A 16,737-nucleotide genomic window follows, 5' to 3' on the forward strand; every position below is an offset into this window, starting at 1 on the left:
TTTTTGGGTGGGAGAAGGTATCCTCCTGCAATGTACAGGGAAATCATATCTCCATAAATTTTATTTTTGACAGTTGTCTTTTAACAGAGCTGTTAACATTGGGGAAATGTTAAGAGTAAGGCTTGTGATCAGCTATAGTGACGTTTTAAACTCGTTATTGTGAGTAATTTTCACGCCCAATGATTGACATTGCCAGGTCTGTCTCCTATCATCTTTATATATTTAAAAATGCTTCAGTTGGTAAAAGCATTTTGTAGTTTGGTGCTGAACTGTGTGAGACCTGGAACCACGATTATTCCAGAAAGAAGAAAACTATGGGAGAGGGATGGGGTGATCCAACTTTTATTCTTCAATTTATGAAATAAATATAAAGATCAATGTTTTAATTCAAACCATGGCGCTTTTTGTTTCCCGCCGGATGAGATGAACTGCGGGACTCCTTGCGAGGAACGATTGTGGGCGCAGCAGTTCCTCCGCCGGACAGGACGGAAGAACGGACGGCGAGCAAGATGGCGGCGGCCAGGGCACTGAGGGTTGCGTTGGCGACGGACGGCGAGGAAGCGGCCTGGAAGGACGAAGAGATGTGCGTGGTGGGGATATTCGGCAAGACGTCGGAGCTAAGCGCCGAGAAATACGCCATCGTCAACACCCTGTGCGACAAGCCGGTCTTCCCTTTGTATCCGAGGGCTGGCGACGACCATCGTCACCAGGGCAACAACAACTTGCTGCAGTGCTACTACAACCAGGACAGCAAAGTCCTCTACCTGCTCCTCACCGCCGTCTGCGACAACCACCAGCTGCTCCAGGCCTGCAGGGCCTTGGCTGACGACGTTTCCCACGCCGAAGCCCACGAGTTCTGGAAGGGGGAGGAGAAGCTCCACTGCATCCATCTGCTCTACCTCTTCTCCGTTTCCCACATCCTCCTGCTGGTCCATCCCACCTGCTCCTTCGACATCACTTACGACCGTCTCTTTCGAGCCCTGGACAGCCTCAGGCAAAAGGTCCTCCCCTACCTAAAGAACGCGATTAAGGATTGCCCGGTAGGGAAGGAATGGCGATTGAACTGTAGACCCTGCCCTCCTAGACTCCTCTTCATTTTCCAGCTCAATGGGGCGTTGAAGGTCGAGCCTAAGTGTCTAGACCCCTCCAATTTGGATAAACCCAAGAAGCACTCTCCTAAAAGGAGGCTCCAACATGCCTTGGAGGATCAGATCTATAGGATTTTCAGGAAGAGCAGAGTGCTGACCAACCAGAGCATTAATTGTTTGTTTACCGTCCCTGCCAACCAGGCATTTGTTTACGTGGTGGCTGGGCAGGGGGACGACCCAATCAGTATGCTGATAGGGCAGCTGAAAAATACCTGTGCCATCAGGGAGCATGAATCCCTCCCAGTTTCTGGGTCACGGCGTTATCAGATGATAAGGCATGTCCGCCAGCCGTCCTTCATACTGGAAAGCAGTCTCAACAGCTCCAGCGGCCAGCTGGTGGACTGCACCTTGAAGGAGTTTCTGTGGCAACACGTGGAGCTGGTTCTGACCAAAAAGGGATTCGAGGATAGTGTAGGGAGGAACCCACAGCCGTCACACTTTGAACTTCCTGCCTATAAAAATTGGCTGGCTGTGGCCTCAAAACTCTATGACGTGATGATAAGCGGGAAGGATGAAGACCTTGGATTTCTTTCTGGAGATCTTTCGTCCAAGATACAGGGACAGCTGAAAGGGCTTGAAGGGTTTTTGGATGCGGATAATAAGTTTTCAGAAAACCGCTGCCAAAAGGCTCTGCCGCTGGCTCACAGTGCCTACCAGTCCAATCTGCCGCACCATTACACCACGACTGTCCATAAGAACCAGTTGGCACAGGCCCTACGCGTCTACAGTCAGCATGCGCGCGGACCAGCCTTCCAGAAGTATGCCATGCAGCTGCATGAGGACTGCTATAAGTTCTGGAGTAACGGGCATCAGTTGTGCGAAGAGAGGAGTTTAACGGATCAACACTGTGTTCACAAATTCCATCTACTGCCCAAGCCAGGTGAGCCATAAGGAGAGGGCTTCATCATGGCAGGGGGAGGGAAAAGGCTAGAGAATCGAGTTAGTTTACATGAATACAAACACCCTACCTAGTAGCAAAGTGGTAGAGAGCCCGACACAACTCTGCAATATTTATACTGACAGGAGTATTTGAGATTTAGTTCTACAAATTTATCAGATTATTTTATTATAACCAAAGAAAAATACATTCAGAAGGTTTGCACTGCAGCAGGAAACCGTGACTCTGGATTTTTATTGAGGTTGGCATTGGTGTCTGCTTTGGTAATGACCCTATGGTCAAATGCCTACTAATACTCTGCAGGCTTATAAATGAAGAATAGACTATGGACATGTTAACCATGGATCTATATCTTGTCAGGGGTCCTAACCTTCAGGCCAGGAGGGGAAGGGGAATTTTGGGAATGCAAGGTTGTCACAAGGATCTTGGTAAAGTGTGCTGATGGGACTGACTTCCCTCCCTCCCCCTCCCCAGTACGTGAAGCTGTTAATTTGTTTCCTTTCGTTTTTTTCTTCTCATTTTTCTTTCTTTATATATTCTACCCCCATCCCTAGTTCCTTTTTCTAGTTCTAAGTTTTCATTCTCACCTATAGCCCCTTGTTTGATCACATCATTTCTGGAACCCACAATCTTATTATCTGTCTCTTTCCTACTACCTCCGTGCATTGTTGATTGTGGCATGTTAAGCCCAATATGTTTAATGAAATTTAATAAATTTTTGAAATAGGGAGGCTCAAAGAGATACATGTACTAAAGTTTTTATTTTACTATTTCTGCAGTGTAACACCATAAGGGTTTGGAAGCCTTGCTTTTCAAATTCTCATCCTTGTTTTCAAATCCCTCCATGGCCTTGCCCCTCCCGAGCTATGCAACCTCCTCCAACCCTCCGAAATCTCTGCGCTCCTCCAATTCTGGCCTCTTGAGCTTCCCCAATTTTCTTCACTCCACCGTTGGCGCCGTGCCTTCAGCTGCCTCGGTCCTAATTCCCTCCCTAAAGCTCTCTGCCTCTCTACACCTCTCTCCTCTTTTAAGACGCTCCTTAAAACCTACCTCTTTGACCAAGCTTTTCATTACCTGTCCCAATACTTCCTTATCTGGCTTGGTGTTAAATTTTGTTTGATAACGCTCTTGTGAAGCACCTCTGGATGTTTTACTACGTTAAAGACGCTGTATAAATGCAAGTTGCTGTTCTGGCGCTGGACTAGCAGTGAGTTAAAATTTCATTGCAATCTCTAAGATTGAATTCAATAACTGGTTATTTGTAGGCCGGCACCAGGAAAAGAAAAATTACCATAAAAGCTACCATTTTGTCATAAAAACCCAACTGGTTCACTAACATCCTTCAGGGAAAGGAACCTGCCCCCAACCCTGGTTCAACCTGTACGTGATTCCAATCCCACACTATGTGGTTGGATGTTAACTGCTCTGAAATGGCCTAGTAAGCCAGAACAGTTAGGGATGGGCATAAATGCAGGCTTGACAGCACACAAAAAATTGCAATGGTAACATACAATATATATTTAAGCAGATAAACATAGCATTCCTAATGTTGTTAACATTTATATGGTGCCAGGAGTCACCCGAATCACGTCTGCATTATTATTAACATTAATTATAGAGTAGAAGGTGTTGATATCTCATCATCCATACAAGGGAGACCAATTTCCAGAATCGTGGAAGTCTTGTGGACCCCCGGTTGACTGGGAGAGCAGATGCTGAAGGGTCATCTAGTCATTAAATCTGAGCTACAGAAGACCGAGCATAGGGATTGATAATGAAGACGAATGAACAGTACAGAAATTAGAAGAAGCACCAGAGCTAAATCAAATGGGCAGGAAAAAGTAGGACCTAGGGTGGCTGAAATCCAGGAGAACACCCATCCCACAAAGGGGAAGGCTCAGAACCTCTCACCAGCGTCTTTTACACCAGGTATTTCCCATGAATGTTTTTAATGAGCTTTATGTGGGACGTGGGAGGGTGGAGCATCGTGTCGCAGTGCCAACATCTTGCATCACAGAGTCAAGTCAGTGATTCTCTGTATAAGTGAGTTGCTATTCTTAGTCATGGGAAGATGCTGAGTAAGGACTGTGGGCAATCCCCTCGAGAACAGAGGGATAGTCACTCTGGACCACTCGCATGCACCACCTTTTTTTTTAAAATTCAAGGCCAGCATTTATTGCCCATCCCTAATTGCCCTTGAGAAGGTGGTGGTGAGCCGCCTTCTTGAACCGCTGCTGTCCATATGGTGAAGGTTCTCCCACAGTGTTGTTAGGGAGGGAGTTCCAGGATTTTGACCCAGCGACGATGAAGGGACGGCGATATATTTCCAAGTCGGGATGATGTGTGACTTGGAGGGGAACGTGCAGGTGGTGTTGTTCCCATGTGCCTGCTGCCCTTGTCCTTCTAGGTGGTAGAGGTCGCAGGTTTGGGAGGTGCTGTCGAAGAAGCTTATTGGCTGATTTCAAATATATTTGCCAGTGTTATTCTGCAAACAGATCGCACGGTGGTGCAAAAGCAAAATACTGCAGATGCTGGAAATCTGAAATCAAAAGAGAAATTGCTGGAAACACTCAGCAGGTCAGGCAGCATCTGTGGTGCCAGAAACAGAGTTAAAGTTTCAGGTTGATGACCTCTCATCAGAACAGTGATATTCTCTGCTGACAATTTGTTTTATTCCCTCTCTCTATATTTTTTTTGCTCTTGGTGAGAGACCAGGAGAAATCCTCTCACTCAACAGGGACCGATGATGAACCAACGTTCTAGGCTGGTGGCCCGGTGCAGAACGTGTTGGGGGGTTCCTTTCTTTTGGATGAGGTGTTGAACCAAAACCCCAATTTTCTGTGCCCAGTGGTTCAGGGGAGCATTAAGGATTCCATGGCACTATTTAAAGAAGAGCAGGGGGTTTAGTCCAGTCCTGGTCAACATCCCTCACTCAACCAATATTACCAAAAAAAAACAGATTACCAGTCATCCATTTCATTACAGTTTGTGGGATGTTGCTGACAAAATGGAATTTACATTACATAGAATGTACAGAACAGAAACAGGCCATCTGGTCCGCACTGGTGTTTATGCTCCACACAAGTCCTCCCATCCGTCTTCAGATCAGAATAACCTTCTATTCCTTTCTCCCTCATGTGTTATCTAGCTTCCCCTTAAACGCATTTATGTTATTCATGTCAACTACTCTCTGTGATAGTGAGTTCTACATTCTCACCACTCTCTGGGTAAAGAAGTTTTTCCTGAATTCCCTATTAGATTTATTAGTGACTATCTTGCATTTAAGGCTCCTAGTTTTGCACCCCACCTCCTCAGCCCCAACAAATGGAAACACCTCTGTCTACCCTATCAAACCCTCTCATAATCTTAAAGATAATCAGGTCACTCCTCAGCCTCTTTTCTAGAGAAACGAGCTCCAGCCTGTTCAATTTTTCCTGAAAGCTGTAACCTCTCAGTTCTGGTATCAACCTTGTAAAAATAATTTGCTCCTTCTCCAGTGTCTGTATATCCTTTTTATACAATGGAGAACAGAACTGTACAGTACTCCTTAAGTGTGGTTTAACCAAGGTACCATATAAGTTTAACATAACTTCTCAATAGCATTTGCCTACATTACAGTCGTTGCACCTCAAGGGTAATTAATTGCCATTAAAGCGCTTGAGACGTTTCGACATGATGTGGTGCAATATAAGTGCAAGCAAAGCGTCGTCATTAACCGAGGCTGGATGCAAGTCTCCTTCTCCCCTATTGCCCATGGAGGAAAGTGCAACAATAATGAAATATCTAATGGCACTTGAATACACTTTTTTTTTTGTGTGTGTGTGTGTTTGCCTTTGTTTCTTGCAGGGGAAAAACCAGAGCCTGACAGGAATCCACCCGTGCTGTATCACAACAGCCGCGCTCGCTCCACCAGTTCCTGCAACTGCGGTCGCAGGCAAGCCCCCCGCGACGATCCCTTCGACATCAAGTCGGGCAATTACGATTTCTATCAGGTACGGCGGGCATTGCTACATGTTACAGGTAGACCTAGGGCATTAAATATGGACAAGTGGGCAAATATCTTTTGCGATTACTTTTTTTTCATAAAATATACTTTATTCGTAAAATTTGTAGCGAAACATACAATACAGTTGTCATATCACATTCCAAATGTACACAATACAGATTATACAATTTGCAGGTTACATCAAGTACAGTTCAATGAACACATTGTACATAATTACAGTTCATGACACTCTGGGGTGTCTCATTGCATTATACTCAATACAGATTATTGATAACAGATTCATTATGGGTACATTACAGATTACTGTGCTAGTGAGACTACTTTCTCCATTTATTTGCACCACTTTCTTTCCTGTTGTAGTGATAGACATAAATGGGGAGAGACTCTGGTGGCTGGTGATGGGGGTAGATGCCTAGAAGTGGGTCTGCTCTTTTGACCTAGGAGTCAGGCCGGGTATTAATTTTTCATAGAATGGGCTCAGAAAAATAAAAATTTATATAGCGCTTTACAGCCAATGAGATACTTTTGAAGTTTTATCACTATTGTAATGTAAGAAATTTGGCAGCCAATCTATGCACAGCAAGGTCCCACAAACAACAATAAGATCATGACCAGACTCAGGCATGTGCACTACCATTAAGCCAAGGCTGACACCCAAACCCATAATGTCAGTTTGGCTCAGTTGATCACATTCTTACCTCTGAGGCAAAAGGATGTGGGTTCGGACACCACTCCAGAACTTGAGCAGATATTCCAGACTGACACTTCAGTGCAGTACTGAGGGAGTGCGGCACTGCCAGAGGTGCCGTCGTTCAGAAGAGATGCTATGCCAAGGTCCCGTCTGCCTGTTTCAGTGGTTCAGGTTAAAGATCTTGTGGTAATCTTCAAAGAAGAACAAAGGAGTTCTCCCAGTGTCTTGACCATCATTTATCTCTCAATCAACACCACCAAAAACAGATTAACTGACCGTTCATTTCATTGCTGACCGTCTGCAGAATGGTTGTCATATTCATTCACATAACAACAGTAACTTGCACAATGTGAGTAATTCTACATGAAGCACTTTGGGACATTTCTGAGAGGTATAATAAGGTGCTATATAAATGCAAGATTTTTGCCTGAAAGCTTATCACGTATAAGTTGTAAAGAACTTTTAACTACACAAAAAAGTCAACTTACATTTAGATAACATTCTTCACTTTGGAAATATGTCTGATTGCTTTCCGGAAAGGAGAACATTATTTTTCAAAATCTCTATTAAACCTTTTTAGCCTTCTCTGCTCCAGTATCTCAAGTCTCATAACTAGAGTTTCACATCTCTGGCATCATCCTGGTGAATCTACACTGTGCGATCTTTGAATAATAACGTAGAGGAATATCAACAATAACTTGCATTTGTAAAGCACCTTTAACGTAGTAAAACATCCCAAGGTGCTTCACAGGAATGTTATGAAACAAAATTTGACACTGAGGCACATGAGATATTTGGATAGGTGAAGAAAAGCAAAAGAGGTAGGTTTTAAGGAGAGTCTTAAAGGGGAGAGAGTGGCGGAGAGGTTTAGGGAGGGAATTCCAGAGCTTAGGGCCTAGGCAGCTGAAAGCACGGCCGCCAATGGTGGAGCGATAAAAATCAGCGATGCACAAGAGGCCAGAATTGGAGGAGCGCAGAGATCTCGGAGGGTTGTAGGGCTGGAGGAGGTTACAGATATCGGGAGGGGCGAGGCCATGGAGGGATTTGAAAACAAGAATGAGAATTTTAAAACTGAGGCGTTGCCAGATCGGGAGCCATTGTAGGTCAGCAAGCACAGGGGTGAACAGGACTTGGTGCGAGTTAGAACATAAGATAAGAAATAGGAGCAGGAGTAAGCCATACGGCCCCTCGAACCTGCTCCACCATTCAATAAGATGGCTGATCTTTGACCTCAACTTCACTTTCCTGCCCTATCCTCATATCTCTTGATTTCCCCTAGAGTCCAAAAATCTATCTATCTCAGCCTTGAATATACTCAACGACTGAGCAGCCACAGTCCTCTGGGGAAGAGAATTCCAAAGATTCACAACCCTCTGATTGAAGAAATTTCTCCTCGTCTCAGTCCTAAATGGCTGATCCCTTATCCTGCAACTATGCCCCCTAGTTCTAGACTCTTCAGCCAGGAGAATCAAGAAGAGGATACCGGCAGCAGAGTTTTGGATCTAAGTGTTGCAGAATGTACTCGAATACTAGGTGTGGGAAAATTGTAAATTGTAAACTGCAGCTATACAAAACCCTGGTTTGACCGCACCTGGAGTAGTGAGCAGTTCTGGGCACCGCACCTTCGGAAGGACATATTGGCCTTGGAGGAAGTGCAGCGTAGGTTTACTAGAATGATACCCGGACTTCAAGAGTTAAGTTACGAGGAGAGATTACACAAATTGGGGTTGTATTCTCTGGAGTTTCGAAGGTTAAGGGGTGATCTGATCGAAGTTTAAAAGATATTAAGGGGAACCGATAGGGTGGATAGAGAGAAACTATTTCTGCTGGTTGGGGATTCTAGCAGTAGGGGGCACAGTCTAAAAATTAGAGCCAAACCTTTCAGGAGTGAGAATAGAAAACACTTCTACACACAAAGGGTGGTAGAAGTTTGGAACTCTTTTCCGCAAACGGCAATTGATGCTAGCTCAATTGCTAATTTTAAATCTGAGATTAAGGGATATGGGCCAAAGGCAGGTATATGGAGTTAGATCACAGATCAGCCATGATCTTATCAAATGGTGGAGCGGGCTTGAGGGGCTGAATGTTCGTATGTTCCTATGGATTGTCTGACTTTCTGTTTAAAATATCTTTGCAGCTTCAAGAAGAGAAATGCTGCGGGAAGCTCGAGCACTTTTATTTTCCTGTCTTCCAACCTAGCACTCCCGACCCAGCTCCAGCCAAGAACGATTCCACTGTGTCATCACTCCCCCCGCAAGAGGGCGAAGGAGAGAAAATGAAAGAAAAAGAGGCTCAGACCCAGGGGGAGAGCACCAGTCTCAGTTTGGCACTCAGTCTCGGTCAGTCCACGGACAGCCTGGGTGCGTTTCCCCCCGATCCCCATGCAGGGGGGGATAATCCTGAAGCCCACGGCCAAGGAGGGGAAGCTAAACAGGATAAGAGGCCCAGTGTTGTGGATCGGCAGGTGTCAACGGTGGAATATCTACCCGGCATGCTAAATTCCAGCTGTCCAAAGGGACTTTTGCCTAAATTTTCCAGTTGGTCCTTCGTCAAACTGGGCCCTTCCAAAGCATACAACTTTCACCGGGGCCTGGACCAGAGCGGCTTCATACCGGGGACTAACTACCTGATGCCTTGGGACATAGTCATCAAGACCAGATCCGAGGACGAAGTGGACATGGACAGTAATTCCTGGCCGGCCCCCAACAAGTCTGTACCGGCCAAACGGGCCAGCACAGTGATTGGCAGAGGCAGGCGGAGGGACGACATCGCTCGGGCGTTTGTTGGCTTTGAGTACGAGGATTCGCGAGGTCGTAGATTTATGTGCTCAGGGCCAGAAAAAATCATGAAGGTAATGGGGAGTGGGCCAAAAGAGTCCGCCATCAAAGCCCTCTCCTCAGACATGCCCCTGTACATCCTGTCTCCGTCCCAGGGCCGAGGACTTAAGCCACACTATGCCCAGCTCACAAGGCTGTTTATTGTGGTTCCTGATGCCCCGTTACAGATCATACTCACACCGCAGGTAAGGTTCCAACTCCAAAAATGTTTATCTGTTTCCTGCAACCTATCTATAATCCCCAGAGAGTAATAAAAGTGGAAGAGTGATTTCAAAGTGGAAATTCAATTGACCGGCTTCGAATGACCTCATAAATCGTGAAAGTGAAACTTGAGCTGTTTATAACTGTTATGTTAAAGCCCTACGTTACTTCCTGATATGTTTATAACACACACTTGTTTCAGTTTCATTCATAGAATGGTTACAGCACAGAAGGAGGCCATTCGGCCCATCAAGCCTGTGTTGGCTCTTTGCAAGAGCAATCCAGTTAGTCCCATTCCCCTGCAGCCCTGCAAATTTTTCCCATTGGATTTATTCAATTCCTTTTTGAAAGCCACGATTGTATCTGCTTCCGCCACCCTTTCAGGCAGCGCATTCCAGATCATAACTACTCGTTGCGTAAAAGGGTTTATCCTTATGTCGCCTTTAGTTTTTTTGCAAGTCATGTTATATCTGTATCCACTGGTTCTTGACCCTTCTGCAAATGGGAACAGTTTTTCTTTATTTACTTTATCTAAACTCTTCATGATTTTGAACACCTCTATCAAATCTCCTCTCAACCTTCTCTGCTCTAAGGAGAACAACCCCAGCTTCTCCAGTCTTTCCACGTAACTGAAATCCCTGGAACCATTCTAGTAAATCTTTTCTGCACCCTTTCTAAGGCCTTCATATCCTTCCTAAAGTGTGGTGCCCAGAATTGGAAACAATGCTCCAGTTGTGGCCGAACCAGTGTTTTATAAAGGTTCAACATAACTTCCTTGCTTTTGTACTCTATGCCTCTATTTATAAAGCCCAGGATTCCATATGCTTTTTTTAACCACTTTCTCAACCTGTCCTGCCAATTTCAAAGATTTAAGGTCTCTCTGTTCCTGCACCCCCTTTAGAATTGTACTATTTAGTTTATATTGCCTCTCCTCGTTCTCCCTGCCAAAATGTATCATTTCACACTTCTCTGCATTAAATTTCATCTGCCATGTGTCCACCCATTCCACCAGCCTGTCTGTCTTCTTGAAGTCTGTCTCTATCCCTCCTCACTGTTTATTACACTCTCAAGTTTAGTGTCATCTGCAAAGGATCTCAACTACCTCCTCTTTTACTGTGACTTTGGCAGCATCTTCCTTGGTAAAAAGTACTCATTTAGTACCTTAACCATGCCCCTCCATGCATAGATCTCCTTTTTGGTCCCTAATCGGCCCCACCCCTCCTCTTACTACCCATTTACTATTTATATGCTTATTGAAGACTTTTCGATTGCCTTTTATGTTAGCCACAAATCTATTCTCATACTCTCTCTTTGCTCCTCTTATTTCCTTTTTCACTTCGTCATCCAGGGAACTCTGGCTTTAGTTGCCCTACCTTCCCCCTCGTGGGAATGTACCTGGACTGTCTCTACCGAACCGTCTCCTTTTTTAAAGACTGCCCATTGTTCAATTACAGTTTTGCCTGCCAATCTTTGATTCCAATTTACCTGGGCAGATCCGTTCTCAACGCACTGAAATTGGCCCTCCTCCAATTAAGTATTTTTGCTCTAGATTGCTCCTTGTCCTTTTCCATAATTAATCTAAACATTATGACACTATGATCATTGCTCCCTAAATGTTCCCTCACTGACACTTGCTCCACTTGACCCATCTCATCCCCCAGAACCAGATCCAGCAATGCCTCCTTCCTTGTTGGGCTGGAAACATACTGATCAAGAATGTTCTCCTGAACATACTTCAGGAATTCCTCTCCCTCTTTGCCCTTTACACTATTACTATCCCAGTCTATATTAGGATAGTTGAAGTCCCCCATTATCATTACTCTATAGTTCTTTGACCTCTCTGTAATTTCCCTGCAAATTTGCTCCTCTATATCCTTTCCACTAATTGGTGGCCTATAGAATACACCCAGTAGTGTAATGGCACCTCTATTGTTTCTTAACTCTAACCAAATAGATTCTGCCCTTGACCCCTCTTTCTCCAGCACTGCAATATTCTCCTTAATCAATACTGCTACCCCATCCTTTTTTTCCTTCCCTATCTTTCCTGAACACCTTGTATCCAGGAATATTCAGTACCCTATCCTGCCCTTTTTTGAGCCAGCACTCCATTATCGCCACTACATCCTATTCCCATGTGGCTATTTGCACCTGCAGCTCACCAACCATATTTACCATGCTTCGTGCATTTACACACATGCACTCTAAACCTGTCTTAGACCTTCTCGTATTCTCTTTTAGCCTGATCCCACCTAATACTGTACTATTTCTTACTCTAGTGCTATCTGACTCTCCCAATCCTTTCTCCTTTCTAATGCTACATCCTGGTGCCCATCCACCTGCCAAATTAGTTTAAATCCTCTCCCTCAGCACTAGTTTCAGTTCTTGGGTTAAGACCAGCCATCAGTGCAGACACTGACTGTCCATCATGTCCTTTTTTTTTATATTGCTTGCAATCGAGAAAATAACAAATTGCAACAATTGTCGTCATTAGAGGCAGACTTCAGTTGCTTGAGTTTCAGAAAAGCACCATATTGAGTTTGTGAAATTTGCATGTTATGTCCATTTGAGCTGTGAAAGCAGGAGAGGTATAGGATCACCCTTCCAAACCGGCATTGTGTCTGGAGAGAGAAGTTTGAGCGACATAATACAAGAGTGAAGTAGTTGTGGTAACATGTCGACTACTGGTAACAATGGGGACAATTTGAGGTGATGAGTTTAGAGCGTCACACAAGAAATGCGTTGGCGTAACATTAAAGAGTATTGGCTTAAGTGCAATATTTATAGCACTATTAAATTGCCCACGATAAGCTGATGAATATAATTTTCTTTTAAATACAGATGGTGAATTGGTAGAGAAGCTTCAGAAGTCACTCTGCAGAGCTGCCTAGTGGCCCGAGCCTGCAGCTGCATTGTGACAGTTGACGTAGCAAAATTAAATGGGAAATGTTGGCATAGCAATTTGCAATGGTAAATGTTAACACAAAAGCGTGACCAAAAATTGTGATGACATAATATTCTAACAATCCTATGAAAAATAGAGCTGTGTATATCATGAAATCCTTGGTTCTTAGCATCTGCCCAAGGGGATTAACGATTGTGAAGTTGTTGCAACATGTTTATTTCAGAAATAATCCTATCAGTAGATAAACCTTACTTGAATTAGACAGTTTCCCATTGATAGGTAAGCAGTTCCTTCCTTTGTTCATTTACTTTCTTAGTCTTTTATTGTGAACATCAGGCTTGCTTAGAATTGCCATCTCTTTAGAATTTAGTATTTTAGAACATCAATTCTATGCTTATTCTCCCCTGCTTGAGAGGGGAGAGTGCTACCACTGAGTCAAGGTGTCAGCTGTGACTCAGTTTGTAGCACTCTCGCCTCCTGAGACAAAAGGCCGTGGATTCAAGCCCCATTCCTGACACTTGAGCCCATAATCCAGGCTGACACTTTAGTGCATTATTGAGGGAGTGCTGCACTGTCGGAGATGCCATCTTTCGGATGAGAGGTTAAACCGAGGCCCCCTCTGTCCCCTCGGGTGGACTTAAAGGAAGACACAGCACTATTCGAAGAAGACTAGTGTTCTTCTGATTTCGTGGCTGATATTTATCCCTCAACCAGTATCACTAAAACAGATTATCTGGTCATTTATCTCATTGCTGCTTATGGGACCTTCCTGTGCACAAATTGGCTGAAGGATGAGTTTTGCTGGTCATAATGATGATGTGGGAGGGAAAACTAGGAGGGGGAGAGGAGGCTTAGACAAAGTGCACTGTTGGTGGTGTCTGTGTAGAAATATTCATGAATTGAACCAAACTTTTTGTGATGGACGAGGGGTGGTGGCGTTCAGTGAACTTGGATGAAGAAAGATGAGGTTGGGGGAAGGCCATATCCTGTGGAATGTGGTTGAAATTTTATTTGGAAAGGTAAGACTCCCTCATCAAGACCTGGAACACACCGCCTGAAAGCAGAAGCAGATTCAATAGTAACTTTCAAAAGGGAATTGGATATGTACTTGAAAAGGAAAAATTTGCAGGGCTATGGGGAATGAGCAGGAGGATGGGACTAATTGGTTTGTTCTTTGGGATAGGCATGATGGGCCGAATGGCTTCCTTTTGTGCTGTATGAATCTTTTACGCCCAAGTGAGAGGGCAGATGGGGCCTCGGTTCAACATTTCATCTGAAAGACCGCACTTCCGACAGTGCAGCACTCCCTCAGTATTGCACTGGGAGTGTCAGCCTAGATTATGTGCTCAAGTCTCTGGAGTGGGACTTGAACCCGTGACCTTCTGACTTAGAGGAGAGAGTGCTACCACTGAGTCATGGCTGGCACCTTATGTTCATTGTTGCAGTAGGCTTAGAGAATCCCCATTCCATGAAATATTTGCAATGTGGTAATTTTTTAATTTGCTCGTGTAAGAATTTAGGTTTTTTTCCTGTAAGATTGAATTTCCCTTTACCTTGCAGGTTCAGCCCGGACCTCCACCGTGCCCTGTATTTTACCCTGAGAAGCAGGAAATACCTGTGCCACCGGATGGACTCTGGGTGCTCCGCTTCCCCTATGCCTACGTTACGGACCGTGGGCCCTGCTTCCCCCCAAAAGAAAACCAACCGCTGATGAGTTACCGGGTGCAACGGGGGATCCTTAAGGCTGTCCCACAGTGATGGTGCTTTAGTAACTACGCAATGCTCGTAAAAGAAAAAAAACTCCTCCTTCTTTCCCCTCATCTCCATCTTTACAGCCAGAGAGATGGGATGGATCGGACGTCGCACTGACCCAAACCAACGGTTAGGGTTGAACAGAAAGTTCTCCTCGGTGATGTGAATCTTTTCCTCGCCCTAACAGGCCAGGAGTGTCTGCAGAATCAGTTAGCAAAAGCATACATACATTTTCTGAGCGAAACGATTAAGGACTTCAATCAAAACAGACCCTAAGACCGTAGGCACTTCCCACTATAGTATTCGTGACTCTGTATGACCGTGAACATCCTGGTAAAATGTGATGCACTCTATTTCGGTCGAACGTTGCCTTTGGTTGCATAAGGGAAAATCCACATTTTGTTTTCCAGTAAAGTGCCTTCGTCCTGTCATATGATGTGAAGCCATATGGCAACACTCCGAGCCCATCGTGGCAGTCAGTAGTAGATGATGCAGTCATTGGTATCAGTAATGTCAGAAGCAAACTCAAAAGGGAAAGCTCAGTAATTAAACGAAGGCCCATGGTTTTGGTTGGGAGGTTCTAATGACTACATACTGCTGTTCATAACCTCATCCAAACCCTCAACTGCACTGCAACCTCCAGTAACAGCTTCCCATCGTTCTTTAATCTCTCTCATTAGCCTTTACGTAAAACTGGGTTTGGATAGCAGTGAACACTTTAATTTTTGTCTGGTATCCTCCAAGTCTGTCATGGTGCTGTTAATGACTAAACGCAGTTTTGTCAGCTGATAGCCCCTGCAGTCTGGTCTGGTGAACCCCTAACTGGGCAAATAGTGCTGGGTAGGAAAGTGCTAACTGGTGTTATGTTTTTACATTGGTGTTCGATCTGTGTCCTTGCACATATTGGTTCAGATTAGTAAATTGTGTTTAAACATTTACACTATGGTAGCTGTTAAATAGTCCAGTGGCAAACATATCGTGTTTGCCTTCAAAACGCCCCGGGGATTAGGGGTATCTTCGCTTTCAGTTATTGTTGGGTGAGTCTAAGTATTGAGAGTTCTTTATTTTTCATAAATTAAAGTGATTAAGCTCTCTTGATGGCCTTGTGGGTGAAGGTGCTGCCCAGTGTAGTGCTAAGTTGTACAGACCAAGAGGTCCCAGTTTCAATCCCTGGTCGATGCTGAGTTGGCCGATTTCAGCCAACAATCAGCCTCTCCCTCCTGAGCTAGGAGTGAGGGGGGGAATCCACCAGCGTTCCTGTTCCTGATCAATGTCAGGCAACTGCTGCTGGAAAGGGACATTGAGAGCAGGATTGGGCTCGGTTGTGGTGCTCCCCAATCGGGCATAAAGCCTCGCTGTCTGGGCTAACACATGAAGAGTGGCTACTTGAGTGAGGGACCAGAGAGCTACTGCTGCCTGTTGAACAGTATCCCAGCACATGGCAGCAGTTTCAGAAAGGAAGGGATAAAGTGGGGAGAGGGGAATGAGGGCTGGGGGGGGGGGTGGGGGGAGGGTTTAATCCCAGTAGGTGACTCAATGCAATTTTTTTTATTATATGTTGTTTATTTCTTTCACTTTTTTTAATGTTCCTAAAATATAACTCCCTCTCTTGCATGAACAGTTGAGTGAAATCTCCAGTATCTCGGGGCAAAGAGTTCCTCGGGTTGATGCTTACCTGGTCCAACAGCATGCTGATAGAGGTCTGACACCAATACGAGTAATAGCTGCACAATGATGATTCAAATGTTTGAACCGGGAATTTTGATTTGTGAAATCAATTGGCACCTCAGTCAGATGGGAAACGTTTAGGAATTTGTATCAGTCACTACCAAGTGCGCAGGAACGGGTGATGCTAATTTGTTTTCACTACTGGCTGTCAGGAGTTGCAGTGATGGTCTTCTCCTGGCCAATGGATGCAAGTCAGTTGTAGAAAAAGTGACCCTAATTTAACGAGCCCTGCCCTGAGGGACCAGCGCCAGAAATGGTGAAAGAATGGCCAACTTGGTGGTGTTGCAAATGTGACACTCCATTCACGTCCCCAAGAAGTGTGGAGTGTTGGGGCTGTCTGACCGTTGTCAGCCAGCTATGTTTTGTGACGAAGTTTACCTCTTTTTTGAAGGACCTTTGCTGTCTCGTGCCCTGGAATGAGTTTTACCCTCGATTTATGGTGGAGAGCTTGGTCTGGTAATTTGCTTTTGTGGCCAAGAGGGAAGGTCTGAATCTGGAAGCTATTGTGTGGAGGGAGGTTGGTGGTGGTGGAGGGGAGGTAGAGGGAGGTGTGGAGCCCAGTTTGAGAAATTCA

General features: G+C 44.9%; 1 protein-coding gene across 1 annotated transcript; it reads left to right on the top strand.

Moving 5' to 3' along the window:
- The first annotated feature begins 488 nt into the window (after positions 1 to 488).
- On the top strand, positions 489 to 15,914 carry smg8 (SMG8 nonsense mediated mRNA decay factor). Its single transcript, XM_068008474.1, has 4 exons — positions 489 to 2,028; positions 5,893 to 6,038; positions 8,881 to 9,765; positions 14,244 to 15,914. The coding sequence occupies exons 1-4, from the start codon at positions 510 to 512 to the stop codon at positions 14,439 to 14,441; spliced, it is 2,748 nt and encodes a 915-aa protein (XP_067864575.1). The 5' UTR covers positions 489 to 509; the 3' UTR covers positions 14,442 to 15,914.
- The last annotated feature ends 823 nt before the right edge of the window (positions 15,915 to 16,737 follow it).

This window comes from Heptranchias perlo, chromosome 28 (assembly GCF_035084215.1).
Source record: "Heptranchias perlo isolate sHepPer1 chromosome 28, sHepPer1.hap1, whole genome shotgun sequence".
Classification (NCBI taxonomy): Eukaryota; Metazoa; Chordata; class Chondrichthyes; order Hexanchiformes; family Hexanchidae; genus Heptranchias; species Heptranchias perlo.